Here is a 20903-nt window from a genome sequence, read left to right as displayed (position 1 = left end):
GACAGCCGCATTCCGCTAACCTGCAGCCGAGCGAAAAGAAGAAAATGCTCTTCTTTTTGTTCTGACACTGATAGCGGAATGCGGCATTACGAAAGCGAACGGGCGGCTGCAGATCGCGGAACCCAGCCGTTCATTTCTATGGGCAATGCAAGCGGAATGCCAACATTGCCCTGGGGTCAGCTGGATGTCAGATCCAGAGTGGATCGACCTCTGGCGGCCACAAACACAAGTGTGAAACCACTCTAAAATTACAATGTGCAAGAGGCCTAAAATCTAAACAATTTTGAACTTTTACCTGACCCAGCACTGACCTGCTTTGTTGCAAGTTTTGTTGCAGATGTAACAAGTAGCAGGTCACATGTCCTGCAAGTTACATTAGACTAGCTTGTATTCCATCTGTACATCAGAATATAGCAGTATCTGAAATCTCCACAAAGAGAGAAGTGTACTGCCACAAAAAATCAGTCAGCTTCCACAGCAATTCACTTTCTACAACTATGAATTCAGTTCTGTCCAAACGTGGAAGGAGGAAGTTGGTCTATGAGAATCACATTTACTTATTTTCCAAATGAACCGCTGATGATGTCCAATCCATCTGGGTATGTGAAAAACGGTCGACTTGCAAGGGACGTGTTTGGACCAATGAAGAGTCTGGTGAAGTTGTGAAAGTAGTCAATCTTCACAGTCACGCAGCACAAGCTGCAAGACCTGAAGCAATCCGACTTGTTAATGAGGCAGTCACCAGGGCAAGGACAACACAGGAGACACCACAACAGATTCTCACAGACGTCGTTTCAGGAGCCCATTCTAATGTTGCAGCACTTCTCCCAAGGAAAGCATCACTGAAGAGGACAATACGATTAGCAAGGCAACTTGGCAATATCCCAAGGTTACCTCAAACCCTTGATCAACTTGTTATCCCCCTGGAGTTCCAGGAGATCAGTATTGATGGTGTCCAGCAGCAGTTCCTTCTGCATGACTCTGGTAAGCTACTTAACCATTTAGCATTGTATTAAAACAATTCTATTATGCATAATTATTGCAAGGTTTATTTTGCACAAATGTGAAAAATGCTAGGGCTATAAGGTGCTGATATAAAATACTATGTGATTTTTGCCTTCAAGGGAAACTTTGAGGGTAATATAATGTAGTGAGGCCTACTGATTCCAACTAGTGTTGGCCAATCACTGGAAAGATAGGATCAGATCGGGCTGATCATACCGAAGATTGGAATTAATTCCGATCCAATCTCCAGAGCTACAGGTCCTTCTCAAAAAATTAGCATATAGTGTTAAATTTCATTATTTACCATAATGTAATGATTACAATTAAACTTTCATATATTATAGATTCATTATCCACCAACTGAAATTTGTCAGGTCTTTTATTGTTTTAATACTGATGATTTTGGCATACAACTCCTGATAACCCAAAAAACCTGTCTCAATAAATTAGCATATTTCACCCATCCAATCAAATAAAACAAAAAAACCATCAAATAATAATGTTCAGTTATGCACTCAATACTTGGTCGGGAATCCTTTGGCAGAAATGACTGCTTCAATGCGGCGTGGCATGGAGGCAATCAGCCTGTGACACTGCTGAGATGTTATGGAGGCCCAGGATGCTTCAATAGCGGCCTTAAGCTCATCCAGAGTGTTGGGTCTTGCGTCTCTCAACTTTCTCTTCACAATATCCCACAGATTCTCTATGGGGTTCAGGTAAGGAGAGTTGGCAGGCCAATTGAGCACAGTAATACCATGGTCAGTAAACCATTTACCAGTGGTTTTGGCACTGTGAGCAGGTGCCAGGTCGTGCTGAAAAATGAAATCTTCATCTCCATAAAGCATTTCAGCCGATGGAAGCATGAAGTGCTCCAAAATCTCCTGATAGCTAGCTGCATTGACCCTGCCCTTGATGAAACACAGTGGACCAACACCAGCAGCTGACATGGCACCCCACACCATCACTGACTGTGGGTACTTGACACTGGACTTCAGGCATTTTGGCATTTCCTTCTCCCCAGTCTTCCTCCAGACTCTGGCACCTTGATTTCCGAATGACATGCAAAATTTGCTTTCATCAGAAAAAAGTACTTGGAACCACTTAGCAACAGTCCAGTGCTGCTTCTCTGTAGCCCAGGTCAGGCGCCTCTGCCGCTGTTTATGGTTCAAAAGTGGCTTTACCTGGGGAATGCGGCACCTGTAGCCCATTTCCTGCACACGCCTGTGCACGGTGGCTCTGGATGTTTCCACACCAGACTCAGTCCACTGCTTCCTCAGGTTCCCCAAGGTCTGGAATCGGTCCTTCTCCACAATCTTCCTCAGGGTCCGGTCTCCTCTTCTCGTTGTACAGCGTTTTCTGCCACATTGTTTCCTTCCAACAGACTTACCATTGAGGTGCCTTGATACAGCACTCTGGGAACAGCCTATTTGTTGAGAAATTTCTTTCTGGGTCTTACCCTCTTGCTTGAGGGTGTCAATGATGGCCTTCTTGACATCTGTCAGGTCGCCAGTCTTACCCATGATGGGGGTTTTGAGTAATGAACCAGGCAGGGAGTTTATAAAAGCCTCAGGTATCTTTTGCATGTGTTTAGAGTTAATTAGTTGATTCAGAAGATTAGGGTAATAGGTCGTTTAGAGAACCTTTTCTTGATATGCTAATTTATTGAGACAGGTTTTTTGGGTTATCAGGAGTTGTATGCCAAAATCATCAGTAATAAAACAATAAAAGACCTGACAAATTTCAGTTGGTGGATAATGAATCTATAATATATGAAAGTTTAATTGTAATCATTACATTATGGTAAATAATGAAATTTAACACTATATGCTAATTTTTTGAGAAGGACCTGTATATATATGTATGCCCGAACAGTGTGTGTGTATATATATGTATATATGTTGGTGGGTGATGGTGGTCTGGCACTTTTGGAACTTTGTAATGCAATAAAGGATTTGTATAGGACTTCAGCAGCGCGGAGGTCTTCATGGATGAATGTTAAGTACGGGTAGAAGCCAACCCCTGCTCTAGCAGCACACTGAGTCCTCAGCAACAATCTCAGTTGAGCCACTCTTCTTCCAGCTTTCTTGCATATATATAATGGCCCCAAGCTGCGCTGTTAAAAAATAAACAAACCCAGTTATTCAACTCTCTCTCCGGTGTCCAGCGCTGTCTCCGGCGGTGCAGGGAATTCCGAAATCCCAACGCTATGCTTTCTGGGTTGTGCATCACCACCTCTGCACATGTGCCGGGCTGTTCTGTGACGTGATGTGGTGCTTTCCCAGGACCGTCTAGTGAGCGGTCCTGGGATCACTCTCCATTGTAGTTATAGTATGACAGGCACAAAGGCGGCAATGCGCCGCCTGGATTTCGGGATTCCCTGCACTGCTGGGCTAGGAGACGGAGCCAGTACTGGACACTGGATCAAGAGGTGAGTAACTGGGTTTGTTTATTTGTTAACAGCGCAGCCTGTAGCCATTTACTAAAGCTAAATAAGCACACACGCTGTACACCCGTACAGTTTGTGTGTGTGTGTGTATATATATATATATATATATATATATATATACGCACACTGCTCAGGCGTGTATACCCGGACAGGGTTTTCAGATTATGGAGGATTCCGATTTCTAATTCAGATCATCATCATGATCTGGCTACAAATCGGATCGTAATTTAAAATAACGATCAGCCTGAAAATCGTAATAAATTACGATCTTCAGTGATCGGATCGGCCAACACTAAGGGTACCGTCACACAGTGGCATTTTGATCGCTACGACGGCACGATCTGTGACGCTCCAGCATCGTAACAATATCGCTCCAGCGTCGTAGACTGCTGTCACACTTTGCAATGTACGACGCTGGAGCGATAATTTCATGACGTATGTGCGATGTAGAAGCCGTTGGTTACTATGCGCACATCGTATACAATATCGTGCACACCTTTGTTACACCATGCGATCATGCCGCCACAGCGGGACATTAGACGACGAAAGAAAGTTTCAAACGATCTGCTACGACGTACGATTCTCAGCGGGGTCCCTGATCGCAGGAGCGTGTCAGACACTGCGAGATCGTAACTATATCGCTGGAACGTCACGAATCGTGCCGTCGTAGCGATCAAAATGCCACTGTGTGACGGTACCCTAATTCCAAATATGCTGCATTGTACTGGCCATACCTGTCCTGGATGCTGCCCCGGAGTTCAGCCTCGCCTGTCTTCGGCATGCACGGGCTGAACTGCCATCGCCGGCTGATTCCTCGGCTCTCGTAGTTCAGTCCTGCAGATCCGTGGACAGGTTGTGCTGAACTCCGTAGCTCAGGTGAGATACGCCAGGATTTGCAGAGGCGTTTTGCCTGCTGCTTGCAAGCACTTTTTAAGCACTTTGCAAGCGCTTTGGCAAAACGCTTCTGCAAATAGGGGACATGGCCATGCCCTGCTATGGCCTAAACCGAGCGTATTTCCTGTGGTTTGCAGGCATTTTTCGGGAGGTTTCCCTCTTGCCCAGTCCCTTGAATTGGCGAGTTAAGCACGGGATCCGCCGAAAAATAGCTTTTAAGCTATTTTCCGGTGGGGCGTTTTCTGGCCCCGGCCGGAATCTGCCCTTAACCCGCACCATAGACATGAAAGGGCAGGTTTCAGGCAGGAAACACAGCAAGGAATACGCCTGTAAATCCAGCTTGTCTGGATAAAGCCTGAGGCCTCGTGCCCACTGACGGAAGGGGATTGCGGAGCGGCATCTCCGCAGCGGCTGTAATTGCGGTAGCAATTGCAGATCCCACAGGAATCTATTTGTGCCTGCAATTGTGGCCACTATTGTGGTACCCTAATTCTGTATCAAAATCTTCACTTAACTCTATGGATTTAGGTGCAGGTTTTAGTGCAGAATTTCAGCCCCTTGTCTGAATGGCTGGAATTTTCTTTGTATAATGGCAGCATACATTGACATGCTGCACTGCATGTTTTTTTTTTGTAAACAAAATCTTTTCATCAGCATGTGGATAGGATTTACACATTAATGCTGCATATGACCCTAGCCTAATGGACCATTCAGTTATGCCTTAGGCCAAAAGCACACTGGTGATTTTACTGGCGTTTTTTGCGTCCTGCACAATCCTCTCAATGAGACAGCATAGGCAGCTTGGACGTCATGAACGTTCGCGCTGCCCACCCGACGACTAGCGCGCCCATCCGCCTGAATGGAACGCCCAATTCAGGCGGGCGGCCGGCCCAGTCGTTCATTCAGACGTCCAGCCGCACGCCGTGTCTGGATGCAGCTGTCAACTAGACGGCCGTTCAGCATGGCGGCGATTGGCCGTGCTGAACGGCCGTCTAGTTGAAGGGTCTAAAGGTACCCTAAAAATGTGACCTATTTCAAGTTTGGAAGTAATTTTAATTTTAAACAAAATATATCATTTTCCACTGGGACAATATATGTTGTAAAAAACTATTGGTTGGCCCCTTCACACTAGATTTTGCTTCAGTTTTTTTATTATGAAATCAGAAAATCTGGAGCAAAATGTGAGTTTTTAATGTGAGATATGAACAGAGGCTTCTGATGAGGATATTTTTTTTTTGTGAATTTATCCCAAAATTCTCTGTCTGCTGCTTGTTACACTTTTTCTGTTATTTCCTCTACTAATACTTTCATTTTAAATTAGGAAATGGAGACAGCCATATGTTGATATTTGGAACAAGAGACAATCTCCATCTACTGGCACAAAGTAAAGAGCGGTTTCCTGATGGCATGTTTTTCACTACACCAGCCTTGTTTAAGCAACTTTACATAATCCATGTAGTCCACAGCGGCCTTGTTGTTCCTGTAGTGTACACCTTGCTGACAGACAAGAGCCGTTCTACATACCAGAGGTTGCTGCAAGAGCTGAAGAACTTGCAGCCTGGACTGCAGCCAGACAACCTGATGTTGGATTTTGAACTAGCTGCAATACAGGCATTTGAAAGTGAATTCCCAACCTTGTGAAGACTGGTTGCTTTTTCCACCTATCACCGTCGGTTTGGCGTAAAGTTCAAAATGAAGGACTCAAGATGCAATACCAAGGTGACCATGAATTTGCCCGTTGGATACGCATGATACCTGCCCTGGCCTTTCTACCACCACATAATGTTGTGCAATCAGTTGAAGAATTGGCAGAAGATCCTGACTTTCCACAAGAAGCAATACCTATCGCCAACTATTTTGAAGACAGCTATATCGGTCGAATGAATCGCAGAGGACGTCAAGCACCTTTGTTTCCAGTTCAATTCTGGAATGTGTATGAACGAACATTGAATGATCAACAGCGAACAAATAATGACAACGTAGTTTTCGAGAAACATGTGGTACTCTTTTCCAAAATATATACCGGTTCATTAACTGTCTGAATCATCAGCAAGAGCTCCATAGTTTTGAAATTATTCAGATAATAGCAGGAAATCCCATTGCTGCAAGAAACAAAAAGTATGCTGCAATTTCAGCAAGGGTTAAACGTATCGTGCAAGATTTCAATAATAGAAGCTTGATGGATTATCTGAGAGGCATTGCCTACAGCTTTGAATTTTAGTTCATGGTCACATATTGTATGTTTTGAGAGCAGTGTTTTTAGTTGTAAAATAATTCAAGCATTATAACCTGTAATTTGTATTTTCTCTTTTTCTCTAATCCTTCCCCTCTATACCTTTTTATGTTTCTTGTTAATACAGTTTTGATACATACAGTTAAAGCATAACTCTACAAAAACATGTTATGTTATAGTACCTGTGCCCATGGTATCATTTCCAAAGGAGACCTTCCAGCAGCTTCACTTCTGTGTGAAAAGTCTCATCCAAGTTAAAGCTCCATGTGCTGCAGGATTTCAGTGGTTGTTAAGGAGGTTGTTTCTCCTTAGTAGCAGTACTTGTCGATGGATTCTAGAGGGCGTGCACAGGAGCATGCAACTAACAATATATTCCCTATGATGTATAAAGGGCTGCTGGTTTACAGCCCTCTGCAAAGCCCCCCTATGTGTTCCAACCTGTAACGGCTTTACACAGGCAGGGGGGAGCCCTCCTCTTGTCCAGGACAGAGCGCATGAGCGGAGGGTGAAAGGGAGCTTTGCAGAGGGCTGTGAACATGCAGCCCTGAATGTATCATAGGGAGCCAGGATCCGTTCTGCTACTAAGGGGGCACGACCTCCTTAGTAACCAATGAAATCCTACTATTTTCCTGTCTGTTTGTAAAATTACTCATCTAGAAAACTAAGTTTTAGAATAAAAAAAACTAATTTGATCAGAATTCTTTATCTTAGACTCATATGGTGTATTATTAGTGATAAGCGAACCTGCCAATGTTCAGTTCAGGCAGGTCTTTTCCGGATGTGAAAGATCCAGGAGCAAATTGCTAGAGGCAAAACATCCAGGGATGAACTGCTGGGGGCCAAACATCCGGGGGCCAAACATCTGGGGGCGAAACATCCGGGGGCGAACTGCTGGGTGCAAAACATCTGGGGGTGAAACATCCGGGGGCGAAACATCCGGGGCGAACTGCTGGGGGCGAAACATCTGGGTGCGAACTGCTGGGATTGAAACATCTGGGTTGAAACACCGGAACGAACTGCTGGGGGCGAAACATCCGGGGGCGAACTGCTGGGGGCGAAATGTGCCGAGGTGAAACAACCTGGGGGCGAAATGCTGGGGCGAAACATCCGGGGGCGAACTGCTGGGTGCGAAACATCCGGGGGCGAACTGCTGGGGGCAAAATGTGCGGGGGCGAAACAACCTGGGGGCGAAATCCCGGGGGTGAAATGTTCGGGGGCGAAGTGTACCTGGGGGCGAACTGCTGGGGGCGAAATGCTGGGGGCAAAACTTCCTAAAACCAGTTTTCTAAATGTGGACTGTTTTAAAGCAAAAGAAAACTGACTTAAGCCCTGTCTAATTTATCTTTCAGACTCTCATTAACCAGCTCATGAGCACCCCAAATGACCCCTACATCATCGTAAAGGACGAGTACTGGCCTCCTTACATCGAGTTGATGCTCCGTTTTGGAATTGCATTAAGGCACCCGGCTGATGACAAGCGAATACGTCTCGAGGCTTTTCATCTATGATTATTATCATTTTACAGACATTATTTTAATGATACAACACAACTTCATTTAGTTGTTTTTACTATCATATATATTTGGAAAATGATTTTAATTGAAATATTTTAATCTGTTGATTTATGACTTGTTTTATTCTAAAATAAATTCTATACTTTTAAATTTGTAGTTCCAGTTTCACAAAATACAGAGAAATAAGAATGGCCAGAGCGCGATTTCAGGATTTCTGTGCTACATGTCTGTGCATCTAAAGAGAGCGCAATAATTTTTCAGGTGAAAATTCTGCGCACCAACATACCAAAAGCACTTTACAATGATTTCCCAATTCTTGCGACCATGTAAATCAAGCTAAATACGACCACAGAATGAATGATAACATGAAGTGCCTCCTGCAGGACCCCCATAGGCGCAACACTCACAGGACCCCAATAACAGCAGGTGGACCCAAAATACAGGGACATTCACAATCCCCTTTGCAGTGACAGTAAGAGAACCTAGTTAAGTGCCAACTAAAGAATTTCCTTAACATCCTTCTCAAAGTGACAGAGTTGTGCTGTTGCCAAGCTAACTGCATGTTGTGCAAAGTAATTTCTGCAAAACGATTTGACATTTCAGCAGGAGATGTGGTTTGTTCTTCACACATGCCAGGAAATCTCTTCACTGGTGCCAGTTCCAGAAGATGTGCCATGTGTTCACCACCCCTGTGCTATAGCATGACATCAAATACGCGGGCAACATATTTATTGTGAGTAAAAAATAATGGCACTGGGTATTAGATCTGTATACCGGTACAGTGAGCAGCAGTGGCTGGAATACTATATACAAGCTTTGGTAGAGTTGTGACGGTTCAATGTCCATCTTGACCAAGTGGCTATTTCTACATTTGGTTACTCATTCCTGTTAGTCAGACATTTCTACACTATGGAGTGCTGCTTATTAAAATAAAATACCATCTGATGATGGAATAAATGCTGAACGATTGTTTGGCTGACAGCTTACTCCCAACTCCACTTTACACAGGAACGTTGGGATCGGCCAAGTGCTCCTGTGCTCTCCTGGCAGACTCCTCTGTCAACGGCTTATCACTGCCCCCAATCAAAAAGATGGGACGGAGAAATTCAGCTGGCTGGATCTTTTTCCCCAATATTATCAGTCGAGGAAGAGTTGGGTGGCCCCTGTACACATTAGACTGTCAGCTAAAGTACTTTAGTCTGTGTATCCCTTCCCGACATGGTGATATTCCTGTTTTGTTTTTTGTAAGAGCCATAACTTTTTATATTTTTTTGTTGATATAGCAGTATAAGGGCTTGTTTTTTGCAGGAAAAAGTTATATTGGAAAATTTAAAGTGTGGTGAAATTGGGAAAAAAAAGCGCAATTCCGCAAATAGTTTTTTGAGGTTTTGTTTTTACATCATTCGCTATATGGTAAAAATAATATGGCAGTATAATACTCCAGGATAATACGGTTACGGCGATACTAAACATGCATATTTTTTAAAATATATTTAAGGGGTGGAAAAAAATAAGTAAATAAGGAAACTGCTTGTGTCCCCATTTTGTGAAACTCATGTTTTCATTTTTTGGTCAATGAGGCTATTTGATTTCTTGTTACCGCGGCTATGCTGTGTGAACTGCGGTAACCTTACTGACGTCAGCTCTCGCAGCTTGAGAACTTTCTCACACTCTGCACGGGGTGACCACGGTGAGGTTATCACGGTTCACAGGCCGGCTAGCACCGAGGTTATTGTGAGAACCGCCACCTGTGACCTGTGGTAACCTTAATTACGTCACCGCTCATTTTTGCTTCCGTGTTCTCACACTACTGTCAGTGTGTTCCGGCGGCCATGCTGAGTGGCCACATCACTGATGTCACCGCCCGTCAGAGCGTCAAGATGTAGCAGAGTCGGGGATTGTTGTGAGACATGGAATAGATTTACCGCAGACCAGTTTGGATTATTATTTTGTAAGGGTAATATATGGGTAAAAGAGGGGGAGTGCTTTTTACAATTAAATGACATTTCTGTATGTTTGTGTATTACTTTTGACTACAACGTTAGTAATGGGGATATAATAATAATCTTTATTTATATAGCGCCAACATATTCCGCAGCGCTTTACAGTTTAACAGTTTCACTCATAACAGTCATAAGTAACAATGTTAACAATAATACAGGAATGAAATATATCTTGGTACCGTGTTAGCCAGTAGATAGAAAAATATTTAGAATTGAGAGTCCTCAGTGGTTGATACCTTTTAATGGCCAACTGAAAAGATGGTAATAAATTGCAAGCTTTCGAGACTACTCAGACCTCTTCATCAGGCAAAGACTAAAACAAATTCTGAAGAATACTATACTATGTTGTGCATAAATATGTGATTCTTCAGAATTTGTTTTAGTCTTTGCCTGATGAAGAGACGTATGTAGTCTCGAAAGCTTGCAATTTATTACCATCTTTTCAGCTGGCCATTAAAAGGTATCAACCACTGAGGACTCTCAATTCTAAATAATAATACAATAATTAAAACAAAATAAGACGACCCTGCTCATGAGAGCTTACAATCTACAATGAGGTGGGGGGAGATACAAAGTACAGGTGCGTATTTACAATGATGGTCCAGCCATCTTGAGGGAGTGGGGGGTATTGTAACGAATGGAAGCAGAGGTACAGATGGTGAGGTGCACATTCGTTTATTACCACTGGACCACGGTCCGGGGGCTCCGAAGTGGGCGTGACTATGCGAATCCCTGACACTCGTAGTAAGACCAATCAAACAGGATCAGAGTGGAATGTCAGAGGGACACAGGTGCTACCACCAGTTAGATCCCAGACACGTGGCAGCTGGGCCAGTGAAACAGGTGCTCAAACAGGGATAACAGAAAGCGCAGAACTCAACAGGCGGGATGCGGCTGGCCGGGACCGAGCTATCAGGCAGTACTGACGTCGTCGTGGGTAATGGAAAGACGGACATCTGAGCTGGATGGAACTTGAACAAGTAGTACTGGAGTCATCCCAAGGATGGAGTAGCAAGCCACAGAAAATCTGAGAAGACAAGCAATATAAGCAGGACACACGCAAAGCACAACGGGACACAGGAATGTCAGATCACAGAACCGGAAACTAGAAACAGAGTGCCCTCTCTATGGCAGAGGGTCCAGAAATAGCACACACAAGAATATCATTGGTTATCAACATTTTTTAAAAATGCGCTCTGTGTCTTTAAGAGACCGGGAGTGCGTGCGACCTAAGCCTCATACCCGGGGATGTGCTGGCCACGCGCCAGGAAGCAGAAGCATTGCTGATAGCCGAGGCAGGATGATGGAGCAGACTGAGAGCGGGGACCCTGGCAATGGCCCCACGGAGGTACGGGTGTCACAGCGGGGGAATGGGGACCCCGCGTGGGCACAGGTGTTACAGATATCTGACTGATGCCTTTCCATTACTAACCCATTGGCTTAAAGTCAATGGACATTACACAGCTGACATCAAACCCCAAACCATTACCACACTTGCTAACGCACCTGGGCAATCGGGACGAGCCGAGACTAAGTGCCAGAATTAGCACATCTACTGGATGCGTTACTTCTGGGGCGGCTGAGGGCTGATGTTATTAGTGTGGGATGGGGCCAATATCCATGGTCCAGTTGTCTGTTTAGTCTTTGCTGGTTATTAAAAATAGGGTGGACTCCACGTCATTTTTTGGGGGGCCACCTTTTTTAATAACCAGTTAAAGCTATGTAGACAGCTGTGAACTAATATTATTAGGGTGGGAACCTTTACGGATATTGGCCCGTTCCCAGAGTAATAACACCTGACCCTAGCTGTCTGGTTTCCCTCAGCTGGTTAATAAAAATAAGGGGAACCCCAAGCCATTGTATCATTTTTTTTAATGCGCTGACTACAATTTTTATCAACGCTGCCTTGTCTCGCTGATGACCAGGAGACCAGGTGAGACTGATGGTAGTTGTAGTTAGCGCTATTCTCAGACGGCGGCCGCTGACTACAACTATCAGCATCTTCTAGTCTCGCTAATCGCAGGGTTGCCAGGCGAGGAAGATTATATTTGTAGTCAGCAACAAGCGGCTGGGAAAAGATCTCTCTGCACTGCTTTCCCCAGCTGCTGGAGAATTTCATTTGGGTACATGTCAAACGTATATCATCAGTATGCACATGTGCGACAAAAAAAGGACATGTTTGTTGGTTTTTCACACGGTCCGTGCGAGAAACCTGATGTACGCACCACAATTGAATACAATGGGTATCATGTATCCGTATTTGTCCTTAAAAAAACATGTGTGAAGGGGCCTATGTTACGGATCTGCAACCCAGGACTAAGGTAGAAGGGGGAAAAGCTGACCCTATACTAGGACTAGGCTGAAATCCCACGATATAGTGGGCGACCTATTCCTTATGAATAAATCCACTGATGTTTCCTAGGCTAGACTCAAACGAAGACCTACAGGTAGGGAGAAGGGGGTCACTGATAGATTTAAGGACTGGGAACAAAAACAAGTAACCTCTTAGTAGAAAAATAGAGGCAGCTGCAAAAATGAAAGGATTACCAAAAACAAAACTGGCAGAACTAGAGATCCCAGAACTGCACAATATCTAACACAGAAAGCTAACAAGGCACCAAGCCAGAACACGAGCAGATTAACACTGTTGTACAGCAAGGACTGTGAAGCAGGTGCTGGGTAATAAAGGGTGATGTAATCACCTGACCTAAGACAAACCCAGCACCAGAGAAAAAAGACCAGCAGCAACAAGATGGCGGATGGTCAAAACAAAATAGATTCTAACAGTACTTCCCCTTTTACGAGGATCCTCCGGATCCTCTTGGCCAAGCCTTATTCTGAAAATCTCCTGTGAAAAGCCTTAATCAGCCTTGAGGCTGAGATGTCCTCAGCTTTCACTCAGGAGTTATTTCTGCCACCTGGAATTTAGAATGCGTGAAATCTCAAACTCGCCGTCCTCATCAATTGGAGGAACAATTGGCATTGTCTCCTTATCTGACATGTCAACTCTCTTTAGTAAAGATACGTGAAAAACTGAATTAATTCTCCAGGACGAGGTGATGTCCAATCTCACCCCTGCCGAGTTGACATCCTGAACCACTTTGAAGGGTCCTACAAACTTGGGCCCCAGTTTTTAGAAGGGATCTTCAAACGCAGATTCCTAAAGGACAACCAGACCATGTCCCCAACTGCAAACAACGCCTCCCTTCTTTTCTTGTCAAAATATTTCTTTGAAAAAACAAAATCCAGCTCACCATACCGACATTCCCAAGAGCTCGGAGCACGGAACCGCTGTGTCAGGGCGTAGACGAACAGGAAAGAGAAGGAGATCCAGCTCAACGAAATAGTGAAAAATCCATAGTTTATTTCACTTAAAATATAGTGAAAATATTTCTTTGACCTCTTATTTGCCTCTTTCAAATTATGGTGTACACTGGTCCAACCCTTTCCAAATTTCCAGAAAAACTGCCCTCCTCAGGCACCGCTGCCCCAATCTTAGAAAACGGACTGAAAGATGGATGTCTCCCTGTACAGCAAAAAAAAATGAAAACACCCAGCCGAGGAAGACGTATGATTATTAAGAGCAAACTCAGCTAGTGGTAGATATTCTGACCACATCTCCTGATTGTCTGCTACAAAACATCTCAAAAACTGTTCGACGTCTTTGTTCTGTCCTCACTAGCTGAGGCAGGCTCATACGTAGCTATACAGTCAGCTAAACCGCTATACCGGGGTCCAATAAGGAGACTGTGGTTGAGTCTGTGCTTTATTAAACGTAGTGGTATATTGATGCGGTGAAACTGTGAACAATGATATACATAGAATCAGTGCATGGCATAGAACAGATACATAATACACATGATATACATTATGCATAACATTTAGAAAGCTAGTGACTAAACTGGGAGTACAACTGGTTAAACTAAGCTAATATAGAGCAGGAATATCTATAGGAAGCATAAAGACATACCGGCAATGCAATCGCAAGGGGGATGAAGTGAAGCGTCTTTCCTTGAAGGCAAACTGAAGAAAGTGAAAGGAAAAATGGAGGGAAATGGAGGCTGAGCTACCATAATGCATTGCAAAGGAGGAGGAGAATCAGACATGGATAATACAAAAACAAGATTGAACTGCCAACATAACTCTGACTGCTAGAGGGAGCCAAAGCATCACAGATGAATAAAGGCATGAATATATCAATACTGTATACTGAGGAAACTGCAATTATGCAAGCAAATAATCAGGGTAACAATATTAGATGGCGGAGACAGAACACTCCCCGTCTGGCATCAACGGATGTCACTACTCCTTTCTTCCGAAGGCAACAATAGGACCAGTTCAGATACCGGTCTGGAAAATGTCTTAGGTTCATTCCCTTTGGTCATCCTTAGCTCAACTTTGCGGACGTTGCCGTCCTTGCTCGGGAACGTTGCGGTAACTAGCCCAAGTGGCCACTGGTTCCGGTGAATCTGACAGTCTTTCACCAGAACAAGGTCACCTATGTTCAGATTAGGTTTAGCAGATTGCCACTTCGTATGTGGCTGCAGGGTAGACAAATATTGCTTGCGCCACCTGTCCCAGAAAGTATTTGCAAGACTTTGTACCTGTCTCCATTGGCGCTTGTAGAGGTCCTTAGCGTCGAATCCTCCTGGACAGTCCTGTTTTCTGGGTAAGTATTAGAGGGAATTTCTCCACAAACTCCATCTCAGCTTCTTTGAGTCGGCCTCCTACCCTCAGCAGGCCGCTGTTGTCGATGAATGGGTCGAGTTTTCTCAATACGCTGCTCGCTGGTATTGGAGCTTTGTTAGTAAGACATTGGATTTCTGCAAAGTAGGTTTCTCTTTGAACAGTGAGGATGATGTGATTTCTAGAGAACTCTAAGTCGGAGGTAACGTAGGTATTTTTACAAAGATGCCAACCTTTACATTTCTCTGTGCCACAAGTTCTGGTAGCCATGAATGAGCGAGTTATATGAGTCAGGCAGGTAATGGCTCAAGTAAGTGACTTCCAACTTGAGAATCTGTCGAACCTGCAAGATCCAAGCTGGATAACAGAGGTCATTGTATGTAGTGTAGACACCTGAGGGCGGATTTCAGCATCTGAGTCCTCTCCTACAAGTTCGAAGGTGTCTGGAAAACATTCCTCAATGTACAATAGTTTTGATCCAGAGAGCCACGTTGTGCTTCCTAGTCGACTTGCGTCAACTGCTCTAGTTGCATGATCTGCGGGATTCTGGTCTGTGGGTATGTAATGCCACTGCTGTGGGTGAACTGATCTCCTGATTCGTAGCACTCTGTTATTGACATAAACGTAGAATTGCCTGGTTTCGTTGTGGATATATCCCAGGACTACTTTGCTGTCTGAGTAGAACTTGGCCTGTGTCAGGTCGATATTCATTTCGGATGCGATGAACTCCGCTAACTCAATGGCTAAGACTGCGGCACAAAGCTCTAACCTGGGTATAGTGTGCTCTGGTTGTGGTGCGAGTTTGGCCTTTCCCATGACGAAACCAATGTGGCACTGACATATGGAGTCTACAGTTTTGAGGTAGGCAACAGCGGCAATTGCTTTGACAGAAGCATCTGCAAATACGTACAGTCTTTGGCTCTGTATCTCAGTAGATGGCACAGGGGTGTATGGTCTTGGCATATGCAAGTTGGAGAGTGCCGCTAACGAGTTCTTCCACTCTTCCCACTGGATCCTCTTATCAGATGGCAGAGGTGCATCCCAGTCAGATGTTTCCCTATTTAAGTCTCTTAGTAGGGCCTTGCCTTGTATAGTAACAGGAGCTGCGAAACCCAAGGGGTCGTACAGACTGTTGATGGTAGACAGGACGCCTCTACGTGTGAAAGGCCTTTCTTCCTGGCTGACCTGAAAGGTGAAAGTGTCTGATTGTAGATTCCAGAGAAGCCCAAGGCTGCGTTGCATTGGTGCGGGGTCTGACCCCAGGTCCAGGTCTCTGAGACCATTACATAGGTCTTGAGAAGGGAACGCTTCCATGAGATCTTGGCTGTTTGAGGCTATTTTATGAAGCCTAAGGTTCGAGCAGGCAAGCATGTCCTGAGCTCTCCTGAGAAGACTGATGGCAGTCTCATTTGAAGGCATGGCTTTTAGACAGTCGTCGACATAAAAGTCCTTTTCTATGAATTGTCTGACATCTGCTCCGTATTCTGCTTCTCCTTCCTGAGCCGACCTTTTGAGTCCGTAAATGGCGACTGCAGGTGAAGGACTGTTGCCAAAGATGTGCACTCTCATGCAATACTCTGTGACTTCTTTAGTAGGATCATTGTCTCTGTACCAGAAGAATCTTAGGAAGTTCCTGTCTCTCTCTCTCACAAGGAAAGAATGGAACATTTGCTGGATGTCAGCGATGAAGGCAATGGAATCCTTACGGAAGCGCATAAGTACACCCAGTAGTTTGTTATTGAGGTCTGGTCCTGTCAGCAGAACGTCATTCAGGGAGACATCATTAAATTTAGCACTGGAATCAAACACGACTCTGATCTGGCCTGGTTTCTTAGGGTGGTATACTCCGAACATGGGTAGGAACCAGCATTCTTCAGAGTCTTTGAGAGTGGGAGCTAGTTCTGCGTGACGGTTTTCAAAAATCTTTGACATGAAGGAGAAAAAGTGATCTTTCATCTCTGGTTTCTTTTGCAGATTAGGAATGAGAGAGGAGAAACGTTGTAATGCCTGATTTCTGTTGTTCGGTAGACGTGGTCTGTGGGTTTTGAAGGGAAGAGGTGCGACCCAGCTGTTGGTCTCATCTTTAACGAGTCCCTTGTCCATTACCTCTAAGAACAACTTGTCCTCTACCGACATTGCCACTTGGTTGTCCTGCTTAGTTCTCTGGAAGACTGTGCCCCCTAACTGATCCTCATAGCTTCCTGACACTATACTGCTGTCGTGAGTAAAGTCTATTAAATGATCAGGTAGTTGGATGCTGTGTGGCAGTTCCCTGACATGGAACTCATTGTTACAAGGTTGAAACAGAGATGGACGTCCTTTCTCCAATGTATTTGTCAGCATGCTTGTCACAGAAGATGGGGCGTGCATGCGTCCCAAGCATACGTTGCCAATTATGACCCATCCTAGGTATAGCCTTTGGGCATAGGGAGCATTGTGGAGTCCGTTGATATGACGTCTCACTTTATGAACCTGTAGGATATCTCTCCCCAACAGCAGAATTATCTGGGCCTGATGGTCGAGTTCCGGTATGAGGTGTGCTATTTGTTTTAAGTGAGCGTGATGGATTGCTACATCTGGCGTAGGGATTTCAGATCTGTTGTCTGGGATCTGGTTACATTCGATGATCGTAGGTAGTGGTAGGCAGAATTGTCCGTCTAAAGACTCGATCTGGTAGTCAGTAGCTTTCCTGCCTGCTGTTGTCACAGTACCTGCACACGTCTTTAAGGAGTAGGGAGTGCTTGGCCCTTTGATGTTGAATAGGTCAAAGAACGTTGATCTAGCCAAGGATCGATTACTTTGGTCATCTAAGATAGTATACAGTCTTACAGCTTGGTCTCTATGGCCCTTCGGGTATACTTTGACGAGGCATATTTTTGAACAGGACCTACTGTCTATTGTCCCTTTGCAGACCTCGGTGCATTGTGAAGTGATCTCTGGCGTAGCTGTATCAGTGTTCCTTTCCTCCCCGCCATGCTCACTGTCAGCTGGCGTGTTTTGTGTACTCCATGGAGCTGGGCCAGGGTGTAGAGCGGTGTTATGATCTGTGGTGCCACATTCTGTGCATTTTACACTGACCTTGCAATCCTTGGCGAGATGAGCTGTGGACGAGCAGCACTTGTAGCAGATACCATTTTCTTTCAGGAAGCTTCTGCGATCTGGCATAGATTTTCCTCTGAAGGCTCTGCATTTCAGGAGAGGATGAGGCTTCTGATGAAGTGGGCACTGCTTGTCAGGGTCCTGCACCTTTGTCTCTGATTGGGAGCAGCCAGCAGACCTGTAATTAGAACCTGGAGAAGAAACATAAGTCTTGTGTACTTCCACAGATGTTCTGCGTGGATTTGCAGGTGGTGATGGTGTGGCATATGGTATTGCAAAGTCAAAGCTGGGATCGTTTCTAATTCTTGCTTGTTGGTGTATGAAGTCTACAAAAACGGAGAAGGGAGGGAATGGAACGTTGTGTTTGTATTTGTACGTGGAACCATGTGTGAGCCACCTCTCCTGTAGATTGTAGGGCAACTTCTGGACTATAGGGTTAACACCTCTGGCTGTGTCGAGAAATGCAAGTCCCTGTAGGTCATCCTCGTATTTGGCAACTTGGACTTCCTTTAGCAAGTCGCTTAGCTCTCTAAGTTTCTGGAGACCTTTGTTAGATATTTTAGGAAAGTCATCGATTCTTTTGAACAAGGCTCTTTCTATTACTTCTGCTGAGCCGTAACACTCATCCAGCCTTTTCCAGATCTCTTTGAGGCCAGTCTCAGGGCGGTTTATATTAATGTCTCTGATCCTTACTGCGTGTTTGACTGACTCTTCTCCCAGGTATTTGACTAACAGGTCTATCTCTTCCCTGTGTTGTAGCCCCAAGTCTCTAACGACATTTTGGAAGGAAGCTTTCCAAGCTCTGTAACCTTCAGCTCGGTCAGTGAATTTCATGAGTCCCTTGGTAACCAGTTCACGTCGTGTGAAGAACTTGGCAAATTCTGTCGTGAACCGGTTGTCAGCAGAGTATACTGGTGATGGGTCGCCCTGATAGTGATGTGAGGTGCGTTCGTACCTGTTAGTGTCCTCATGGTGGCGCCAGCTGGTGTCGTATTGCTTCGGCCTGATGTACGGTGCGTCAGCAGGGTGATCCACGTTGGTTACCTGATGAGGGGCAAGGTAGTCATTAGCAGAGTTGTTTTGCCTCACATTTTCGAGTTTGTTTCTGTCCTGAGCCTCGTGAAGACTCTCGCTCACTTCGCTGGAGGTGTCGTATTCTGGTTTTGGTACTGGTTCAGGGTTATAGTTTGGATCAGGAAGGTCATTAACATACTGAGATGTGCGTTGTGGTGAGTCTTGCAGTGGAAGCTCCAGACTCGACGTACTGCTTTGGCTATGCAGCTTGGGATTTTGCGCGGCTTCTAGCGATTCTGCTTCGGTGAGGGCTGCGGCAGCTTCCCTTTTTGCTGCTAGGCTTTCTAAGGCGGCATCCACACGTGCCTTCTCTAACTGCGACCTTCTCTTTTGATCGGCTCTCTCTAAGCGCGACCTTCTCTCTTGATCGGCTCTCTCTTCATCTATTCGTGCTTTTTCTAATTTAAGTTGCATCTCTTGGTCAGCAAAGCTCGCTCGTATTTTGGCAGCTTCAGCATTTGCGCGGGCAATGGCGACAGCGCTGCTGATGGATGTTGTCTTTGAGGAGACGGAAGTAACAGATCTTGTCCTATGCGATTTGTGAGACATGGTGTCTTGGGAAAGTGCTTGGCTGTGCAGAGATTGCTGTAGCTGTATTTAGTCTCTGAGTAGCCGGTGACTTGAATCCCACTAGTTGGATGGCTGCCGTTTCACTGTTCTGTCCTCACTAGCTGAGGCAGGCTCATACGTAGCTATACAGTCAGCTAAACCGCTATACCGGGGTCCAATAAGGAGACTGTGGTTGAGTCTGTGCTTTATTAAACGTAGTGGTATATTGATTGCGGTGAAACTGTGAACAATGATATACATAGAATCAGTGCATGGCATAGAACAGATACATAAAACACATGATATACATTATGCATAACATTTAGAAAGCTAGTGACTAAACTGGGAGTACAACTGGTTAAACTAAGCTAATATAGAGCAGGAATATCTATAGGAAGCATAAAGACATACCGGCAATGCAATCGCAAGGGGGATGAAGTGAAGCGTCTTTCCTTGAAGGCAAACTGGAGAAAGTGAAAGGAAAAATGGAGGGAAATGGAGGCTGAGCTACCATAATGCATTGCAAAGGAGGAGGAGAATCAGACATGGATAATACAAAAACAAGATTGAACTGCCAACATAACTCTGACCGCTAGAGGGAGCCAAAGCATCACAGATGAATAAAGGCATGAATATATCAATACTGTATACTGAGGAAGCTGCAATTATGCAAGCAAATAATCAGGGTAACAATATTAGATGGCGGAGACAGAACAGTCTTGGTTCTTTCTTTCGGTCTGTCCATTGGACTCCGGATGATAACCTGGCAAAAATGACAAATGAACCTTTAATCTGTCGCAAGAAGCACGCTAAAATCGAGCCACAAACTGTAGTCCCCTATCGGAAACACTGTAATTCAGGTCTAAGCCGAAAATATAGTAAACATGCTTTTTTAAACATAAAAAAAATCCTGCCGTTTACCAGAAAAAACTCCGGTAACCCTACCTTTAGTTCTTCAGAGCATGTTCCAGGGCATTTACTCACGAGCTGTTGCAAGCTGGCTACTTCCAAAGTTAACCCTTGCAAGCATTGAGCAAGTTCTTGGACGCTGTTCATATTGGCGAAATCCAGGAGAGGGACATTTTTTTTTTATGTGTGGCTGGACAAACTGTTACGGATCTGCAACTCAGGACCTAAGCTAGAAAGGGGAAAAGCTGACCCTATACTAGGACTAGACTGAAACCCTACAATGGAGTGGGCGACCTATTCCTTGTGAATAGACCCACTGACGTTTCCTAGGCTAGACTCAAAAGAAGACCTGCAGGTAGGTGGGAAGGTGGTCCCTGAAAGATCTATGGACTGGGAACAAAAACAGGTAACCTCCTAGTAGGAAAATAGAGGCAGCCGCAGAAACAAAAGGAATACTAAAAACAAAACTGGCAGAACTAGAGATCACAGAA

At 44.8% G+C, this 20903-nt stretch overlaps 1 protein-coding gene across 1 annotated transcript in view; it reads left to right on the top strand.

Annotated features, from left to right (window-relative positions):
- CENPK (centromere protein K) overlaps window positions 1-8242 on the top strand; it is a 120324-nt gene extending 112082 nt beyond the window's left edge. The window contains exon 11 of the mRNA XM_069749424.1: window positions 7928-8242. Within this exon, the coding sequence (XP_069605525.1) occupies window positions 7928-8086 (159 nt within the window). The 3' untranslated portion in view covers window positions 8087-8242. The remainder of the gene's footprint in view (window positions 1-7927) is intronic.
- Window positions 8243-20903: the final 12661 nt, after the last annotated feature.

This window comes from Ranitomeya imitator, chromosome 1, assembly GCF_032444005.1.
Source record: "Ranitomeya imitator isolate aRanImi1 chromosome 1, aRanImi1.pri, whole genome shotgun sequence".
NCBI classification, from domain to species: Eukaryota; Metazoa; Chordata; class Amphibia; order Anura; family Dendrobatidae; genus Ranitomeya; species Ranitomeya imitator.
Note: the sequence above shows the minus strand (reverse complement) of the source record. Positions and strands in the feature narration are given on the sequence as shown.